The sequence below is a fragment of the Tupaia chinensis genome, unplaced genomic scaffold, assembly GCF_000334495.1.
Source record: "Tupaia chinensis unplaced genomic scaffold, TupChi_1.0 Scaffold000350_1, whole genome shotgun sequence".
NCBI classification, from domain to species: domain Eukaryota; kingdom Metazoa; phylum Chordata; class Mammalia; order Scandentia; family Tupaiidae; genus Tupaia; species Tupaia belangeri.
In genome coordinates, this window is record NW_006159844.1 from 2,891,971 (window position 1) to 2,907,450 (window position 15,480).

At 36.0% G+C, this 15,480-nt stretch overlaps 1 protein-coding gene across 1 annotated transcript in view; it reads right to left on the reverse strand.

Annotated features, from left to right (window-relative positions):
• The window catches only part of TTC6 (tetratricopeptide repeat domain 6), a 210,944-nt gene that overhangs the window by 79,475 nt on the left and 115,989 nt on the right, over positions 1 to 15,480 (reverse strand). The window contains exon 9 of the mRNA XM_006152364.3: positions 9,551 to 9,692. Coding sequence (XP_006152426.2) covers positions 9,551 to 9,692 — 142 coding nt within the window. The remainder of the gene's footprint in view (positions 1 to 9,550; positions 9,693 to 15,480) is intronic.

The window sequence follows — 15,480 nt, forward strand, 5'->3', positions numbered from 1 at the left end:
GACTTTTCTAGAGTAATATATGAAGATCCAGACCCAGTAAATAAAGACAGTTACAAAGTGATGCTGAATTTTGAGCATTTCTTGTCAGAGATCTATCTCATCTATTCCATATACTCGACTACATGTTTTCTATACACAAGTAGAGTATTTAGAAAAAGGCAGATTTGGGGGGCCAGCAGGTGATATGGTGGTTAAGGCACAAGACACTCCCACATGGCTGACTCCTGTTCGAGTTCTGGACCTAGTGGCTTGCTTTCTCACTTGCCCTCTCTCTCCGTGTGTGTGTGTGTGTGTGTGTGTGTGTGTGTGTCTGATCAAATTAAAATAATAAATGAATAAATAAAATCAAATAGTTCTTTTTAAAAAGAAAAGAAAAAGGCAGATTTTGCAGTTCCAGGTAATTTGTTCAACACAGAATGTCAAAATTAAATGTTTGGTCTCATTTTCCTGTTTTGCTGTGCATGCTACATCACTTAACACTCTACAGACCTAGAACCACGAACTTCTTGTTAAAAGATGAATAAACTCTTCTACAAGCAACTAACAACCTTTCTTCCAAAGCTCACCTAGTGTAGTAGGGGGAACTCCAGGACCAAGGAAGATAATGGACATGCTTAGAACTTAAAAATGCACATACAGCCTGTGGTGACCTTGTAGCCCTGTCCCCTTAACAACTTAGCAATTCTTAGTGACCATCTAGCCCTGATAGCAACCTAGCAACTCTGTAACTTCATGTATGCCTGCATATCTAACAGCCCTGTAGCTCAGTACATGCCTGCATAATTCTGTAACAGTCTTTTACACAATCAAAAATATGTAAAAGTATATTATAACCATATATTGGAGATAAAGAAGCTAAAACAAATTTTAAAAAGAGCCCCAAGAAATTCAGGGCTCAGCCTTGGGATGTGAATCCTCTGAGCTGGTGCTAGCACACTAATAAACTGCTGCAAAAAGCCTTGGTGTCCTGTCTATCTCTCTCTCTCTCTCTCTCTCTCTCTCACTGAATATCTTGCAACACTAGAAATTAAGATTTTAGGTATTCAAATGATACGTCACATACAATAATTCCTCCTATGTATTAGACAAACTTCCAGAAGCTCAAGCATCCAGAAGTAAGCAAGATACATGTCTCCAAGTGGGAAGGCAGGGAAGCAATCCATAAACAACGATCCTTTGCTATCAAGGAAAAGTACAGATGTGCCTTCAGAAGAGAATTTATCAAACAAAGCTAGTAAAGAAAAATACTATTCACAGTCAGTTGGTTTCCCTAGCAATGCTCTGAATTTTTTAGGAAGAGTTCTAGGGAAAAAACTAGAAATGGTAGGATTAGTGGTTGCTCAAATTTGACAGGAGGATAGAGATTGCCCAGGAACTGAATTATTAACTGCAAAGCATCCTACATTAGTGTTTAACAGAACATGCCCAGCCTCTAAGTTTATGTATATTACAATGCAATGCAATAACTAATATTCATGTGGACAGCCCAAGGTCACAATATTCTGTTCATTAACAGAAGGAGACATGCAAATTAGTTTCAGGGGTAAGTTAAGCTTCATATAAATGAAACATAAGGCAGAACACCAGTGTTTGAAATGAGCCTGAGACCCTGGAGAAGGTTATTTGTCTTTTCACTGTGTTGATATTTCTATTGATGGTGGGAAAAAATTACACACACACACACACACACATATATATGTATGTGTGTGTGTGTGTGTGTGTATATATATATATATATGACAATACCTAATGTGAATCAAGGCAGCAGTACCTTGAAATACCTGCCAGAAAGCAGAAAACTTGCTAGTTTTATTAAATCTCAAACTTTTTTTTTTCTTTAGAGAGAATTTTGCTATTGGGTACGTGTTATTGCTAAAGAGAGAGAGACAGAGATAGAAAGTGAGAAATCACCCCCTAGGGGGAATGGCCACACCGCAATCCCTTCTCATTCATTCTCCTCTTGGGATTTTGGGCATGTGCGCATACATGCCCAGCTTGAGTTTGAACCCATCAGGTCCAGGACTCAAACCATGGTCAGTCATGTGAGAGTCCACCAATGTAATCATTATGCCATCTGCTGATCCCTTAAGTCTCAATCTTTAAATACAGATCTTTTTCATATTTAATGGGATTAAATGAGTACATACAGAATGCATCATGGAGGGTTTTTTTGTTTGTTTAGGTTTTTGCTATAGGGCACATGTGCTCACAGGAGAAAGACAGAAAGAGCGAGAAAGTTAGAATTCCTTTCTCCATTCTCCTCTTGGAATTCTGGGCTTGCATGTACATGCACCTGGCCTGCTTTTCAAGCCACCAGGTTGGGAGCTCAAACCACATTCAGACATATGGAATCCAGAGCCTTAACCACCACACACCACCTGCTAGCACATATCATGGTGGCTTTCAGGAAAAGCATGTGTGCTGTTGTTTCAGTTGTGAACTGAATTAGCCAGTATTTGTATTTCTGTTTCAGAATTTCATCTAGGATATCATGTTACATGTTTTATATTTACTTAATTTTATTTATTATTATTATTTCTTTTTAATTTGCATGTGTGCTCATGAGATCGATATAGGGAGAGAGAGAATGTGAGAAAAAGACATAGAGAGAAAGAGAAACTGAGAAACTAAGCTGCCAGGCTCAGGATTGAACCGACCATGTGGGAGTGCAGTGCCTTAACCACTATGCCAGCTGCTGGCCCCTCATATTACATTTAGTTGTCAGTTGAGCATAACTTTGTGAGTCCATCTATGAATTTCCTCTGTTCCACTGATCTATAAGTGTATCCACCCAAGATTACTTGCTGAAAATTTAACAGGAATGTTAATGTGAATTAAACTTGTATGACAATTTGGGGAAAATGACATGTTCATTATTAATATTTTGATTCTATTGGATCAGTGACCTTTACTTATGTCACTTTGACAGCTCCTGTTAGCCTTTTGTAGTTCTTAAACATTCAACTTCTTTACAGGTTTGGTTAGATTTACTATTAATTATTTCTATTTTTAAGCAATTATAAGTGACTTTATGGTTTTAATTTTAGTAACCACATGTTTATTGATAGGTATGTAAAAATATGATTGAATTATTTATTTTTATCTTCCATTTTCTGGTTTTACTAAGCTCAATTACTGGTCCTGAGCAATTTTTCTTTTAGAGATTCCTTGGAATTTTGTACATGCCCACTAGCATCATCTGTAAACAGGGTAGTTGTATTGCTTCCTTTCTGTTCTGTATGCTTTTCTTCCCTTCTTATACTGTCTAGAATTTCCAGCACTTTGCTGATTAAGAGTGGTGAGGGAAACAGTTAAGCTTTCACCATTAACAATAATGTTAACTGTAGGTTTTGAATATTCCCTTTAACAAGTAATAAAGATTTCATCTATTCCATGGCATAGCCCCAAGGCCTTGTGGTTAAGGGAACAAGATTCTACAAGGCCAATCACAGTTCAGACATTGGCCCTAGTGACTTGAAAAACATGTCAGTCAGGTGTGCATATGTGCCTCAAATCACAACAGGATGGAAAAATGGAGGAGAAGAGATTGTTGCATGATTGTCCCACATCAGAGGGTGCTTTCTCCATCTCTCTCTGTCTATATCTGTATCTCTCTGTCAGGTGTTCACACCCTCCGGCAATTGAAAAAAAAAGATTCCATCTATTCCCATTTTTCTGAGAACTTTTATCATGAAAATGGGTGCTGAATTTCATCATATGCTTACTTTTTTCACATTTTTTTATTTCATTTTCTTTTATACATTCAATCACATTATTTAGCTTACAAAATGAATATTTCAACAGATGAACATTTCTCCCTAGTCAAGTTTTATAAAATATCTTCAACATTTCTTTGTCCCATTAATACCACATTTCTTTGTCCCATTAATGCTTTGCCTCCCTATTTTTCTTCTATATGTCCTTCCTAAGAACCTACTCTTTCACACACACTGTATCTGGTATTTACATCCATATACTGTGTTTCTATATCCTTTAGTCAATCAGTTTCAGTCATATGCTTTTTCTACATTGACTGATATGATCACGTAATTTTACTTTATTCTATTAAGATGATGGAGTACAAATGATTGAGTTTCAAATACTGAACCAGTCTAAAATCTCTTGAGTAATGATGCCTTAATGCATCATAATGCATTTCATGTATTTTTAATTTTATATCCTATACTTATTAAGAGAGTTTACATCTAATGTTCATTGAAATTGTCTTAGTCATTTTGTGCTACCACAACAGAATTGCTGAGACTGGATAATTTATAAGAAGCAAAAATGTATTCTCTTATAATTCTGAAGTCTGGGTAATCCAAGATCAAGACAGATTAGGTGTGAACCTACTTATGCCCTCACATGGTAGAAGAACCAAGAGAAAAAATGGAAGCCAAAGTTACCCTTTGATAAGGCATTAATCCCCTCTGTGAGAGTGGTACCCTCACAACTTAATCACCTATTAAAGAAAAAGTCTCTTAAAATTGTCATAGTGGCAATTAAATTTGAAATGAAATTTGGAAAGAACAGACATTCAAACTATAGCAGGAATATTAGTCTGTAGTTTTCTTTTTTGTACTGTCTTTGTCTGATTTAGGTATCAGGGAATTACTGGCTTCACAAAATGAACCAGAAAATAGTCTATATTCTGAAATACGTTGTGTAGAATAGAATTCCTGGTAATTTTTCCTTAAGTGTTTGGCAGAATTCTTTCTAAAAAAAATTATCTGGTCCTGGAGATATTTGAGAAGAGAGGGATGTTTTTAAAATGAATAATTCAATTTCCCTAACAGTTATAGGGTTATAATTCAATTTCCCTAACAGTTATAGGTCAATTTTTTTTTTCAGTTAGTTCACCAGAAAGAGATGGAGAGAGTGAGAGAGGAAGAGAGAGAAAACACACCCAAGGGGAATAACCAATTCCCTCTCCTCCATTCTCCCCTTGGAAATTTGGGCATGCAAGTGCCCAACATGTTTTTCTGGTCACCAGGTCCCGGACTGGAAACACACAGATAGCCATGTGGGATCCAGCTGCCTTAACCACCACGCCACCTGACTGACTAGTATAGGGCTATTCAAATTATGTTTCACATTGGGCGAGTTTTACTAGTTCATGCTTTTGTTTTTGTGTGTGTTTGTTTTAAAGAGGTTCTTGCCTTAGTGTACATGCGCTCACTGAAGAGAGACAGAGATTGTGAGAGGGTATGTGAGAAATCACACCCTGCCCCATAGGGAATGGCCACACCACAATCCCTTCTCCTCCATTCTCCTCCCAGGATCTTGGGCATGCAAGCACATACGCTCTGCCAAATTTATGTGTGTATAGAATTGTTCATAGTATTTCCATCATATTCTTTTGACATCTGCAGGGTCTATATTGGTATTTTGTGTCTTCTTTTTTTTTCTTTTTTCTTGTCAGTATTACAAGAGACCAACTTTACTGATTTTTTGTTTCAAAGAACCAGCTCTTTCACTGATTTTCCTTTTATTTTTCCATATTCAATTTCATTGACTTCTGCTCTTTATTATAGCTTTCTTCTGCTTTCTTTGGGTTTATTTCATTCTTCTTTTTCTTAGCTCTTTAAATGGGAGTTTAATTTAAGACTTTCTTATTTAGTGCTATTAATTTCCATCTCAACACTATTCTGTGTCCTGCAAATTTTGATACATTTTATTTTTATTTTCACTCAGTTCAATACGTTTATAAAAATATCTTGAAACTTTTGCTTTATCCCAGAGATTATTTATAACTGTATTGTTTAGATTCCAAGGATTTAAAGATTTTTCTGCTTTCTGTTACTGATTTCTAGCTTGATTCCATTATGGATTTGCTCTATACTAGTATATGTTTCATGAAGACTTAAAGGAATATGTATTCTACTTTTGTTGAGTACAATGTTCTATAAATTTCTCTTTTTTTTTTTTTGAGGGACTGGTTTTTTAATTCCAAAAAGACACTTGCCAATATTCAGTATCAAAATAGTTGCACTATTGTTCTGTAAATTTCAACTAGTTCCTGTTAGAGGATAGGCTGTTGAGTTCTTCTATATTCTTGCCGATTTTCTAAGTAGTCTATCAGTTGTTGAGTGAAGGAAGTCTAACTTTCCAACTGTCTATTTCTCCTTTCAGTTCTATTAATTTTCACTTCACATATTTTGCAGTTCATTCATTTATATTTTAATATTGCTATTTGTTCTTGATGTATTGACACTTTCATCATAATGTTTCTGATAAATGTATTTGATCGGCAGTCTAATATTAATATAGCCACTCTCACTTTAATTTGATTAATTAAATTTTTTACCCTCTTACATTCAACCTGGCTATATCATTTTAAGTCTGTTTCTTGTACACACTAAACAGTTGCGTCACGCTTTTTAATCCACTCTGCCACTCTGTCATTTATCTATTCAAACATTTACATTTAAGTTATGGCTTAAGTCTGTAGTTTTGTTTTTTGTTTTCTATTTGTTCTCTTTGGTTTCTCTGTTTTCTTTATCCTGCCATCTTGTAGGTTACATCAACATATTTTTATATTCCACTTTTATTTATCTATAGTGTTTTAAAAGGTATCTCTTTGTGTGACTTTTGAGTTGTTGCTCTAAGTATTACATTATACAAATGTAACTTATCATAGTCTAATAATGTCATTTTTTTTTCCTTTGGTTTTTTTTTTTTTTTTTTTTTTTTTTTTTTTTTTTTTGCCACTGGGTAAGTGCACTCACTAGTGAGAGGAACAGAGAAAGATAGTGAGAGGGAAAGTAAGAAGTCACTCCTCAAGAAGGGATGGCCAACCTGTAATACCTTCTCCTCCATTCTCCTCCTGGGAACTTGGGCACATATGCCCAGCATAATTTCAAGCCTCTAAGTCTAGTTGGCCATCTGGGAGTCTAGCGCCTTTAACCACTATGCCACCTGCTGGCCCTATAAGGTTATCATTTTACCAATTCAAGTGATATAGAAACCTCACCTCTCTTTATGTCCCTTACCTTTTATATAAATTGTCTTAAATATTTCTTCTCTATACATTTACAACCACATCAGTGTGACAATGTTTGTTCCAACAAACAAACATAATTTAGAAAGTTCAACAGAAGAAAATCCTATTTATTTATTGTATTCTTTCTTCTCATATTCTTTGTTCCTTCTAGATATTTCACTATTTTCTATTTTATCATTTTTGTTTAGAGAATTTTCCCTAGTCATTCTTTTAGAGTACATCTGCTGGCCGCAAATTTTCTTGGTTTCCTCTCATGGGAATGTCTTGATTTTCCTCTATTCCTGAAGGATATTTCTCAGGATATAGAATTCTGGACTCACGTCTTGTTCCAGCACTTGAAAAATATTCTGCCACTATTTCTAGCCTCCATAGTTTCTGACGAGAAATCTATGTCCATTCAAGTTGTTTCTCCCCTACAGGTAACACATCATTTCTCTCTTACTGCTTTCAAGATTTTTTTTGTTTTGTTTTGTCTTTAGTTTTCAAGTTTCACTATTATGTGCTTGGTGTAAATTTCTTTGACTCTCTTTCTGTTTGGAGTTTGCTGAGATTCTTGAACCTGTAAGTTTACATTCTGACAACTGCTGAAACTTTTAGCTGTTACTTCTTTCAATATATTTTCAGTCTCTTCCCCTCTTTTTCCTCTCTTTCTGGGACTGTGATAACACAAATGTTAGATCTTTTGTTATTATCCCAAAAATCTCTGAGGCATTGTTTATATTTTTTCAGTCTTTTTTCTCTTTATTATTTAGGTTAGATGAATTCTGTTGTTCTATTTTCAAGTTCATTGATTTTTTTTTTACTGTTTTCTCCATTCCTCTTTTAAGCCTACCCACTAAGCCTTTTATATCTGACACTGTATTTTTCAAGTCTAAACTATTCATATTTCTTCTCTACATTGTCTATTTTTTCACCAGGACTTTCCATTTCCTTTTCTTTAAAATTCGTTTGAAGTGGGGGCCAGCAGGCGGTATGGTGGCTAAGGCACTGGATTCCCATATGATTGAGCCAGTTTGAGTCCCAGAACTGGTGACCCAAAAAATCATGCTGGACACATGTGCATGTATGCCCCAAATCCCAGGAGAATGGAGGAAAAGGGATTGTGGTGTGACCACCCCCCTTCCCCAGGATGATTTCTCACTTTCTCTCTCATTGTTTCTCTGTCTCTCTCTAGTGAGCACACACACTCTATGGCCAAAACTTTAAAAAAAAAAAAAAAAAAAAAAAAAGTATGTTTCCAGTGGGTTCACAATTGCTTAATGACATATTTTTATGGTGGTGACTTTAAAATCTTTGTCAGATAATTCTAACATCTCTGTCTAACATCTATTGTTTTTTTATGTTCAGCTTGAGATTTTTCTAACTTTTTATATAACTAGTGATTTTCAATTGAAAGATGGATGTTTTGGGTATTATATGCTATGAGATTTTGGATCTTCCTTAAAGCCTCCTGTTTTAACTGATACTCAATTAAACCTCCTCATATCACCACAGTAAGGAAGGGGAAGACTGACTCATTACCACTAGATGAGGATGGAAGCCCAGGATGCCCCATATAATCTCAACTGGCAGCATAAAGGGGAAGCAGTATTACATATCTATTAAGAAAAAAGTCCTCGCTCCGTAGGCAGCCTTCTTTGACACCTTCCTGGTAGGTGCGTTAGGGTCCCTTGTGACAATCTGATCATATAGAAGTCTAGGCTTCCCACTAGGTCTTTACTGGTAGAGGCAGGAGTGGGACAACAGTTTTATCTGTAATATGTGTCTAAAATAGAACAGTGATTTGTCTAAAATTGCATTTTTCCTCCAGGGCTAACCCTCCCCTGGTTCTTTGGCCAGAGGTAGCAGATTTTTGTTGGAGCATTTCTTTTTCTTCTTCTTGTTCTTTTTCTTTATCTTTTTTCCTTCACCTGTTGGTATTTTCAGATCACCAGCTTTTTCATCTTAAGTCTAGGATATATGAAGTATAAAAGAAAACTCCAGGAACTAACTCATCCCCATGTCATTCCCTGGGCCACAGAGTTCTGGCTTGTGCATCTCTATCTTTATCAGAAGCAGAAATCTCCCAACTAACTTTCCAGAAAACTACCACTTGTTAAGTTTTGCTGTATTATCAAAGGAGAATATTCACAATTAAGTAAAAATTGCTATTAAAATAATATTGGTTTTCAAATTATAGATCTCTATGAGGCCAGAATTTTTTGATATACTTAATCCAAAACAACCAACCATGAAACTGAATGCAGAAGCAGACATGAGAATCCAGCTGTCTTCTATTAAGTCAGATATTAAAGAGATTCAAAAACATCTATTTTATCATTAAATTTCTTATTTTTATAAAAATACATCATTTATCTGAACATATGTGACTCTTATTGTTATTTTAATACATACAATATTTTGTCATTTTCATTTTAATTTCTAACATTGTAAATGTCAACAGATATGACTCACAAATAATCACTGAGTTCATCAATAATTTTTAAGAGTCAAAAAAGTTTGAGAACCTGTGGGGTATAGAAAATAAATGTAAAAGAAAGTTCTTACTTCCTCTCCTGAGAGTTGCATGTGTGATTTGCGAGCATGCTGTCTAATTCCTTGTGCTGATTCAGGTGATATTCCTGGTGAAGCTTGAGGAATATTGAAATATCCTTGATAGTCAGTCATAACAGGAATTCCATATAGTATTCTGCAATGTGATTAAAAACAATAAGTTTGTTTTTAAGTCACTAATAAAGCAAAAGATGTTTACACTCATTTCATACCTTTGCTGAAATAAACACATTGACATTTGACATCTTCACTAAATACAGAGTGTGTAGAATTTATATAACCTAAGATGAGAAACAATCCAAAAATAATTCCGGTTTGGTTCTGAATGCATGTTAGTAGTTGAATTTTAGAGTGGTTTTGTTTTACTACGTTGGGATAATAAATTCACTCTATGGAAACCTAATTACAAAAGAAATGAAAAGTTATTTTACCTTTAATTGCTAATCTGTTCCCTATTGCAAGATCCCAAGAAAACTGGAGGTCCTCATTTCTTAGGCTGGAGCAAAGCATCAGCCTAAGCAAAGCTGTGTCCCCTTCTCCATTCATATCTTAGGATGAACAGCATCTTGTCTTCCTTTCTAGACTAGGAGCTACATATACATTAAACATCTATATATGGGAGATATAAACCTTATCAAGGAAAAATGTGAATGAAGTCATAGAGATAAGACAAATAGAAATTTGAAGGCAAAAATGTGTTGTTAAAGACCAAATGACAGATTGCTTGAAAACACATTAGTTTTTGTATTATAATGCTTATAAAATAAATATAAAATGGATATAAAGTAGCCAGTACAGACAATACTTATATTAATTTCACATGGAAATATTTAGAGGTACTATTCCCTTTAACTTTTTGGTATATCATTATGGGAACAGACAATCACTTCAAATCACCAAATTTGAAGACTAAGCATACACAAACCCAACCAACTTTAGTTATTTAATAATACACTAAAACTCTCAAATCTCATTATACCAGCTCTTAAGAAGTATTTGGGGCCACCTAATCCCTGAATCTTTGGTAAGGTTTTCTGTTGCCAACGATGGCTTCCAGATCTCCCATCTTTCTGAGGGACCCAGGAATAGCTCCTTGACAGGCAGTTAAACATGCTGTAAGAATCATTTCTGAAAATCCTCTGCCTAACACCATTTTTTTTCAAACTTTCCATTGATTTTATAAGCACCAAATTCCCTTTTGCTTAATATAGCTAAAGCAATTTCTGTTTTCTGCAACTGAATCTTGCCTGGTAAAGCCAGAAAAACAGAGTAACTAAGGAAATTAGCCAAGAGAGTACATACATCAAGATCAATAAAGCATTTCTAAGATAAGGTTATAGGGAGGGAGGCAAAGGCAAGAAGAGGGCTGGCCTAAGAAACTGCCTGGAAGTACTCCTATAATTTTTCACTGGCTCTAAGACAAAAATGGGGGGAGGGGGTATATCTTTTTTTTTCTTTTTAATTTCCAGAGAGCACATATGCTTCCCAGAGAGATGAGAGAGAGAGAGAGAGAGAGGGAGAGAGGAAGAAAATACCCCCAATGGAGTGTGGTCATGCCACAATCCCTTTTCCTCCATTTTGCCATACTGCTTGGATTTGGAGCATAGACACACTCATGTCTGGCATGTTTTTCAAGCAGCTAGGACTGGGATTCAAATTGCAGTCAGCCATGTGAAATCCAACTTTCTTAACCACCAGGTCATAGGGCCATCCCAATAATTTATATCTTATTGCCTTTTACCCTTCTTGCATTCCAAAAGCATACTAATGAAATAGAAATCCTGGCTGGTTGAAAGTAAAGTAGAAGAAGTAACTGGACATTGCAGAGCTCATAGCTTCCGTAGACCCAGATGAAGGACTCAAGGAAAGATTAGCAACTGTACCTGCCAAGACTTACTTGGCAATCTTTTCCACACTCTCCCTGCTTCCTTCTTTCTTTCCAGAGAACAACTAGTACTTCCTATAGTACTCGCCTTTGAAAAATGTCATCGTCTCAGTGGCTCAGACTGAAAAATGTCTTCATTTTCAGCCTCTCTCACTCCCAGCAGTAACCTCTCATCCTATTCATTTTCTCTCCATAGTTTCTCTCCTGGTCACTGCATCTTCTCTCATTTGAGTCCTGTGATATCAGTTTGCTGGTCCTTTACCTCCAAACTCCCTGCTCCAGTTGATACTGTGTTTCTCTGCCAGAGTTACCATGAGTAGCCCTTCTTCAAACATTTGCATGAACATACACAGTACAACCTGAGTTTCTGAACCTGGCAATTACAGTCAGGTCTCGAACCATGATCAGCCATGTGGGAGTCCAGCACTCTAACCACCATGCTACATGCCAGCCCTCCAATTGCCTAAGTTTTAACCATCCATGTAGATGATTCGGAATCACTCAGAAATTAGAGAAGTATTGTTATACTGCAATCTTTCCTAAGTCAACACAGCCATAACAATATCCTGGAACAACTGTCAAGTCTATTGCTTCTTAGACCCTTCCTTTGGAGATCCTAGTTCGGTAGGTTTGAGATAGAGCCTAGAAATGGCTATACTAACCAGATACTCCAGATGGTATTTATCCTCAGGGAAACCTAAAAATTCATGATATAGCAGGGCAAGCAAGTCTTTGAAATGAGGCAGTCCCACAGGGGAAGGTTCCCAATTCAAGTCCAGAGACCTTTCTGAGCATACAAGGAACATACTTGCCCATGATCCAGAAATGGCTGAAGGCCACAGGTAGATTATGGTGTTGAGACTTTGTTGGAGGTGCTTAACTCTCTCCCTCTCTCTTTCTGTCCTTCTGGCTCCTGGAAGATATCATTAAATAAACAGACAAGACATTAACGCCAGTTTGAACACTTGCTGTGCTAGACTCCCCTTTCCTAAATCTGTTTCTTCTTCTGAGGGGCAACAGTGATTTGGTCCTTCAGAGTCTAGTGTTTAGAATTAATGTATATGAAGAGCTTTACACACAGTACATGCTTCACACCCAGGAAGTGGTCGTTATTATAATTGTTATTATCATGGTGAGATTTGAACGAAGGCAATAAAACCACCTTTTCAGAGTGAACGTTTCACTTCTTTCCTGGTTAACATCAGTTTCCCATGGAGCCAGAAATACATTTCTTATTGTAGGTTGCTATCAAAGAAGTTTGGAAAACATTTGCCTTAAGTTGTAAATAATCTTAAAACATCTCTACACAGGATCTATCACATGGCATGGTAATTAAGGCACTGGGCTTCCACATGGCTGACCATGGTTCAAGTCCCAGACCAGGGGCATGCTTTCTTACATTCTCTCTCACTTTCTCTCTCTCTCTCTCTCTTTCTCTCTCGCACATGTGCCCTATACCAAACTAAAATAATAATAACAAATAAAATTTTCAAAATAAATAATTTTTAAATGTCTGCACATATGGTCTATTAGCTACATAGAAGTAACTGAACTTCACTCTGTGACACCTGGAGAAGGGTTGTCCTCCCTGATGCCCCTCCCCCACCTTAGTACATTTTTCCATCACAGCTTACTCTCTCTTTCTTAGCAAATTTGTCTTTCTCCTTGGTTTAAAACATTCTGAGGAAGACTTCACAGGATGGAGCTCACAGTCACTTTTAGGTAACTCACAGAAGATGTGTACAGGGATATTTTACTGGTGTTCACATACACAAGCTTCATCAAAATAATACTTACGTGCAATGAAGTGTTTTATTCAACATACCGTTTTTACATGCTCATAGCAAAATAACTAGATTGATTTCACAACCTACTTACTGAATCACAATCCACATTTTGGAAAATATGAACTTATTTAAAGTCATATTTTAAAAAGCAGACTCTTAGATCTAGGAAAAACTTTAGAAGTGTGTCTTCTTGAAGATGCTTCTTTAGCCTCAGATAACTTTTTTTCTTTAAAATCAGAAGCAGAGGTATATGAACACTTTGTACACTTTCAAAAAAATCAATGTATACAGTCTTGATTTAAAAAAATAGCAAGTCTATAGCGGAGTAAGTATATAACTATAGTCTTTTTATTTTCCACAAAATACAACTAGGGAGGGGGGAGAATTGTGTTTTTAAGCATTGTAACTTCATTGCTACATGCAAACAGTGACATCTGGTGGAATGACTGCTTTACTTTTTTAAAAAAATCACATATTGGCACTCCTGGAAACAGATAAATTTCCAAATACTTTCCTTTTTGGTATTTTCACATAAAAACAAAAATATATCTAGTGTCAAACATTGATAGTGCATACAGAAATAACTTTCTGTCACCTCAATCTTTATATTTTTAAAAAATATATAGTTAAGGAGTGCCTTCAGGGACTAAGCGAAATGAAGATTTTCTGCTGAAGAGTATACACCCTCCAGATCCCATTCTCGAGTGGTAGGGCCACCTGTATCCTTCTCTCTGTCTCTCTCTGTCTCTTTCTGTTCCTATGTCTCTCTCTGCCTTTTCCATTTTTTAATTTTTATTTTAATTTTTTAAAGTAAAGTATCTTCTTGGATCTCAAATTCTCCTTTATTTTGTTAATAGCCCTCTTTCTCCCCTCCCATTTAGGAGAGACAGAAGAGCAAAAGAAGACACTCCCCCATGGAAGCTGGGAACCAACATTCCACGCAGTTTTCATTTTTTGCTTTAAAAAATAAATAAATAAATAAACTTTTTTCTTTTTTTTTCTCTAGTTGCTCTCTCTCTTTCTATTTTTGTTCCCCTTCTCTTTCTCTGTTTTCTTATCTTTTTTCTCTTACCTCATCACTTTGGTGCTCAGTCTCCATGCACTGAGTGTCTAGCCAGGTCTAAGTAAACCGTAGCCAAACATCCAAATACTATTAGGGTCAACATATTCCTCAATTCCCACTAAATCTGCCCCACAAAGGGAGAAAAATGGAATGGCAAAGAGATTGCAGATCACCTTCTCCTGTACACATCTGAACGCTCAGATTGAACTTCGAGAAATTAGGAAGAAACATATAACCCATCTGATGACTGTAAATCACTGCAGAGGCACAAGAAATATGAGAAACCAAGAATTAGGAGGCATAAGAGATACCTCTCTCCCAAGGGAAAAGAATAATTACTCTTCATCCACAGATAGTACAATGGAACTCATGTAAATGTCTGATAAAGAATTTAGAATATTCATAGTGGCAAAGCTAACAGGGATGCAAGAGAAGAGAGACAATGAACTCCAGAAGAGGTAGGAGAAAAGAGTCGATGAGTTCCAGGAGGTGAGGAAGTTCTTGCATGATCTGAAAGAGTAAATACACACCATAAAAAAGAATCAAACGGAATTGTCAGAGATGAAGGCTATAATACAGGAAGTCAAAACCTCCCTTGAAAGTATTAAAAGCAGACTAGATCATACAGAAAATCGAATCTCAGATGTAGAAAACACAATTGCTGGACTAGAAAAATCCACCATGAAGACAGAAAAAATAACTTCAAAAATGAGAATAATATATGAGAAATCCTAGATACTACTAAATGTCCAAACATTTGGATAATTGGTGTCCCAGAAGGTGAAGAGATTAATAAGGGCATTGATAATCTATTCCATGAAATCCTGGAAGAAAACTTTCCAAACTTAGAGAGGCATTCAAAAATCTAGATCCAAGAAATACAAAGGATCCCACATAGAACAAACCCAAGAAGATATTCTCCAAGACACATTATAGCCAGATTGACCAAAACCACAGACAAAGACAAGATATTAAGATTGGCAGAAGAGAAATGTCAAGTTACCTGCAAGGGATATCCCATCAGCCTAATAGCAGACCTCTAATTGGAAACAATGTAAGCAAGGAAAGAATGGAAAAATATATTCAAAGTGTTGAGTGAAAAACAATTTCAACCAAGAATACTATACCCACCAAGATTATCCTCCATATGGGAAGAAAAGACAAGAACATTCTCAGATAAACAAAACCT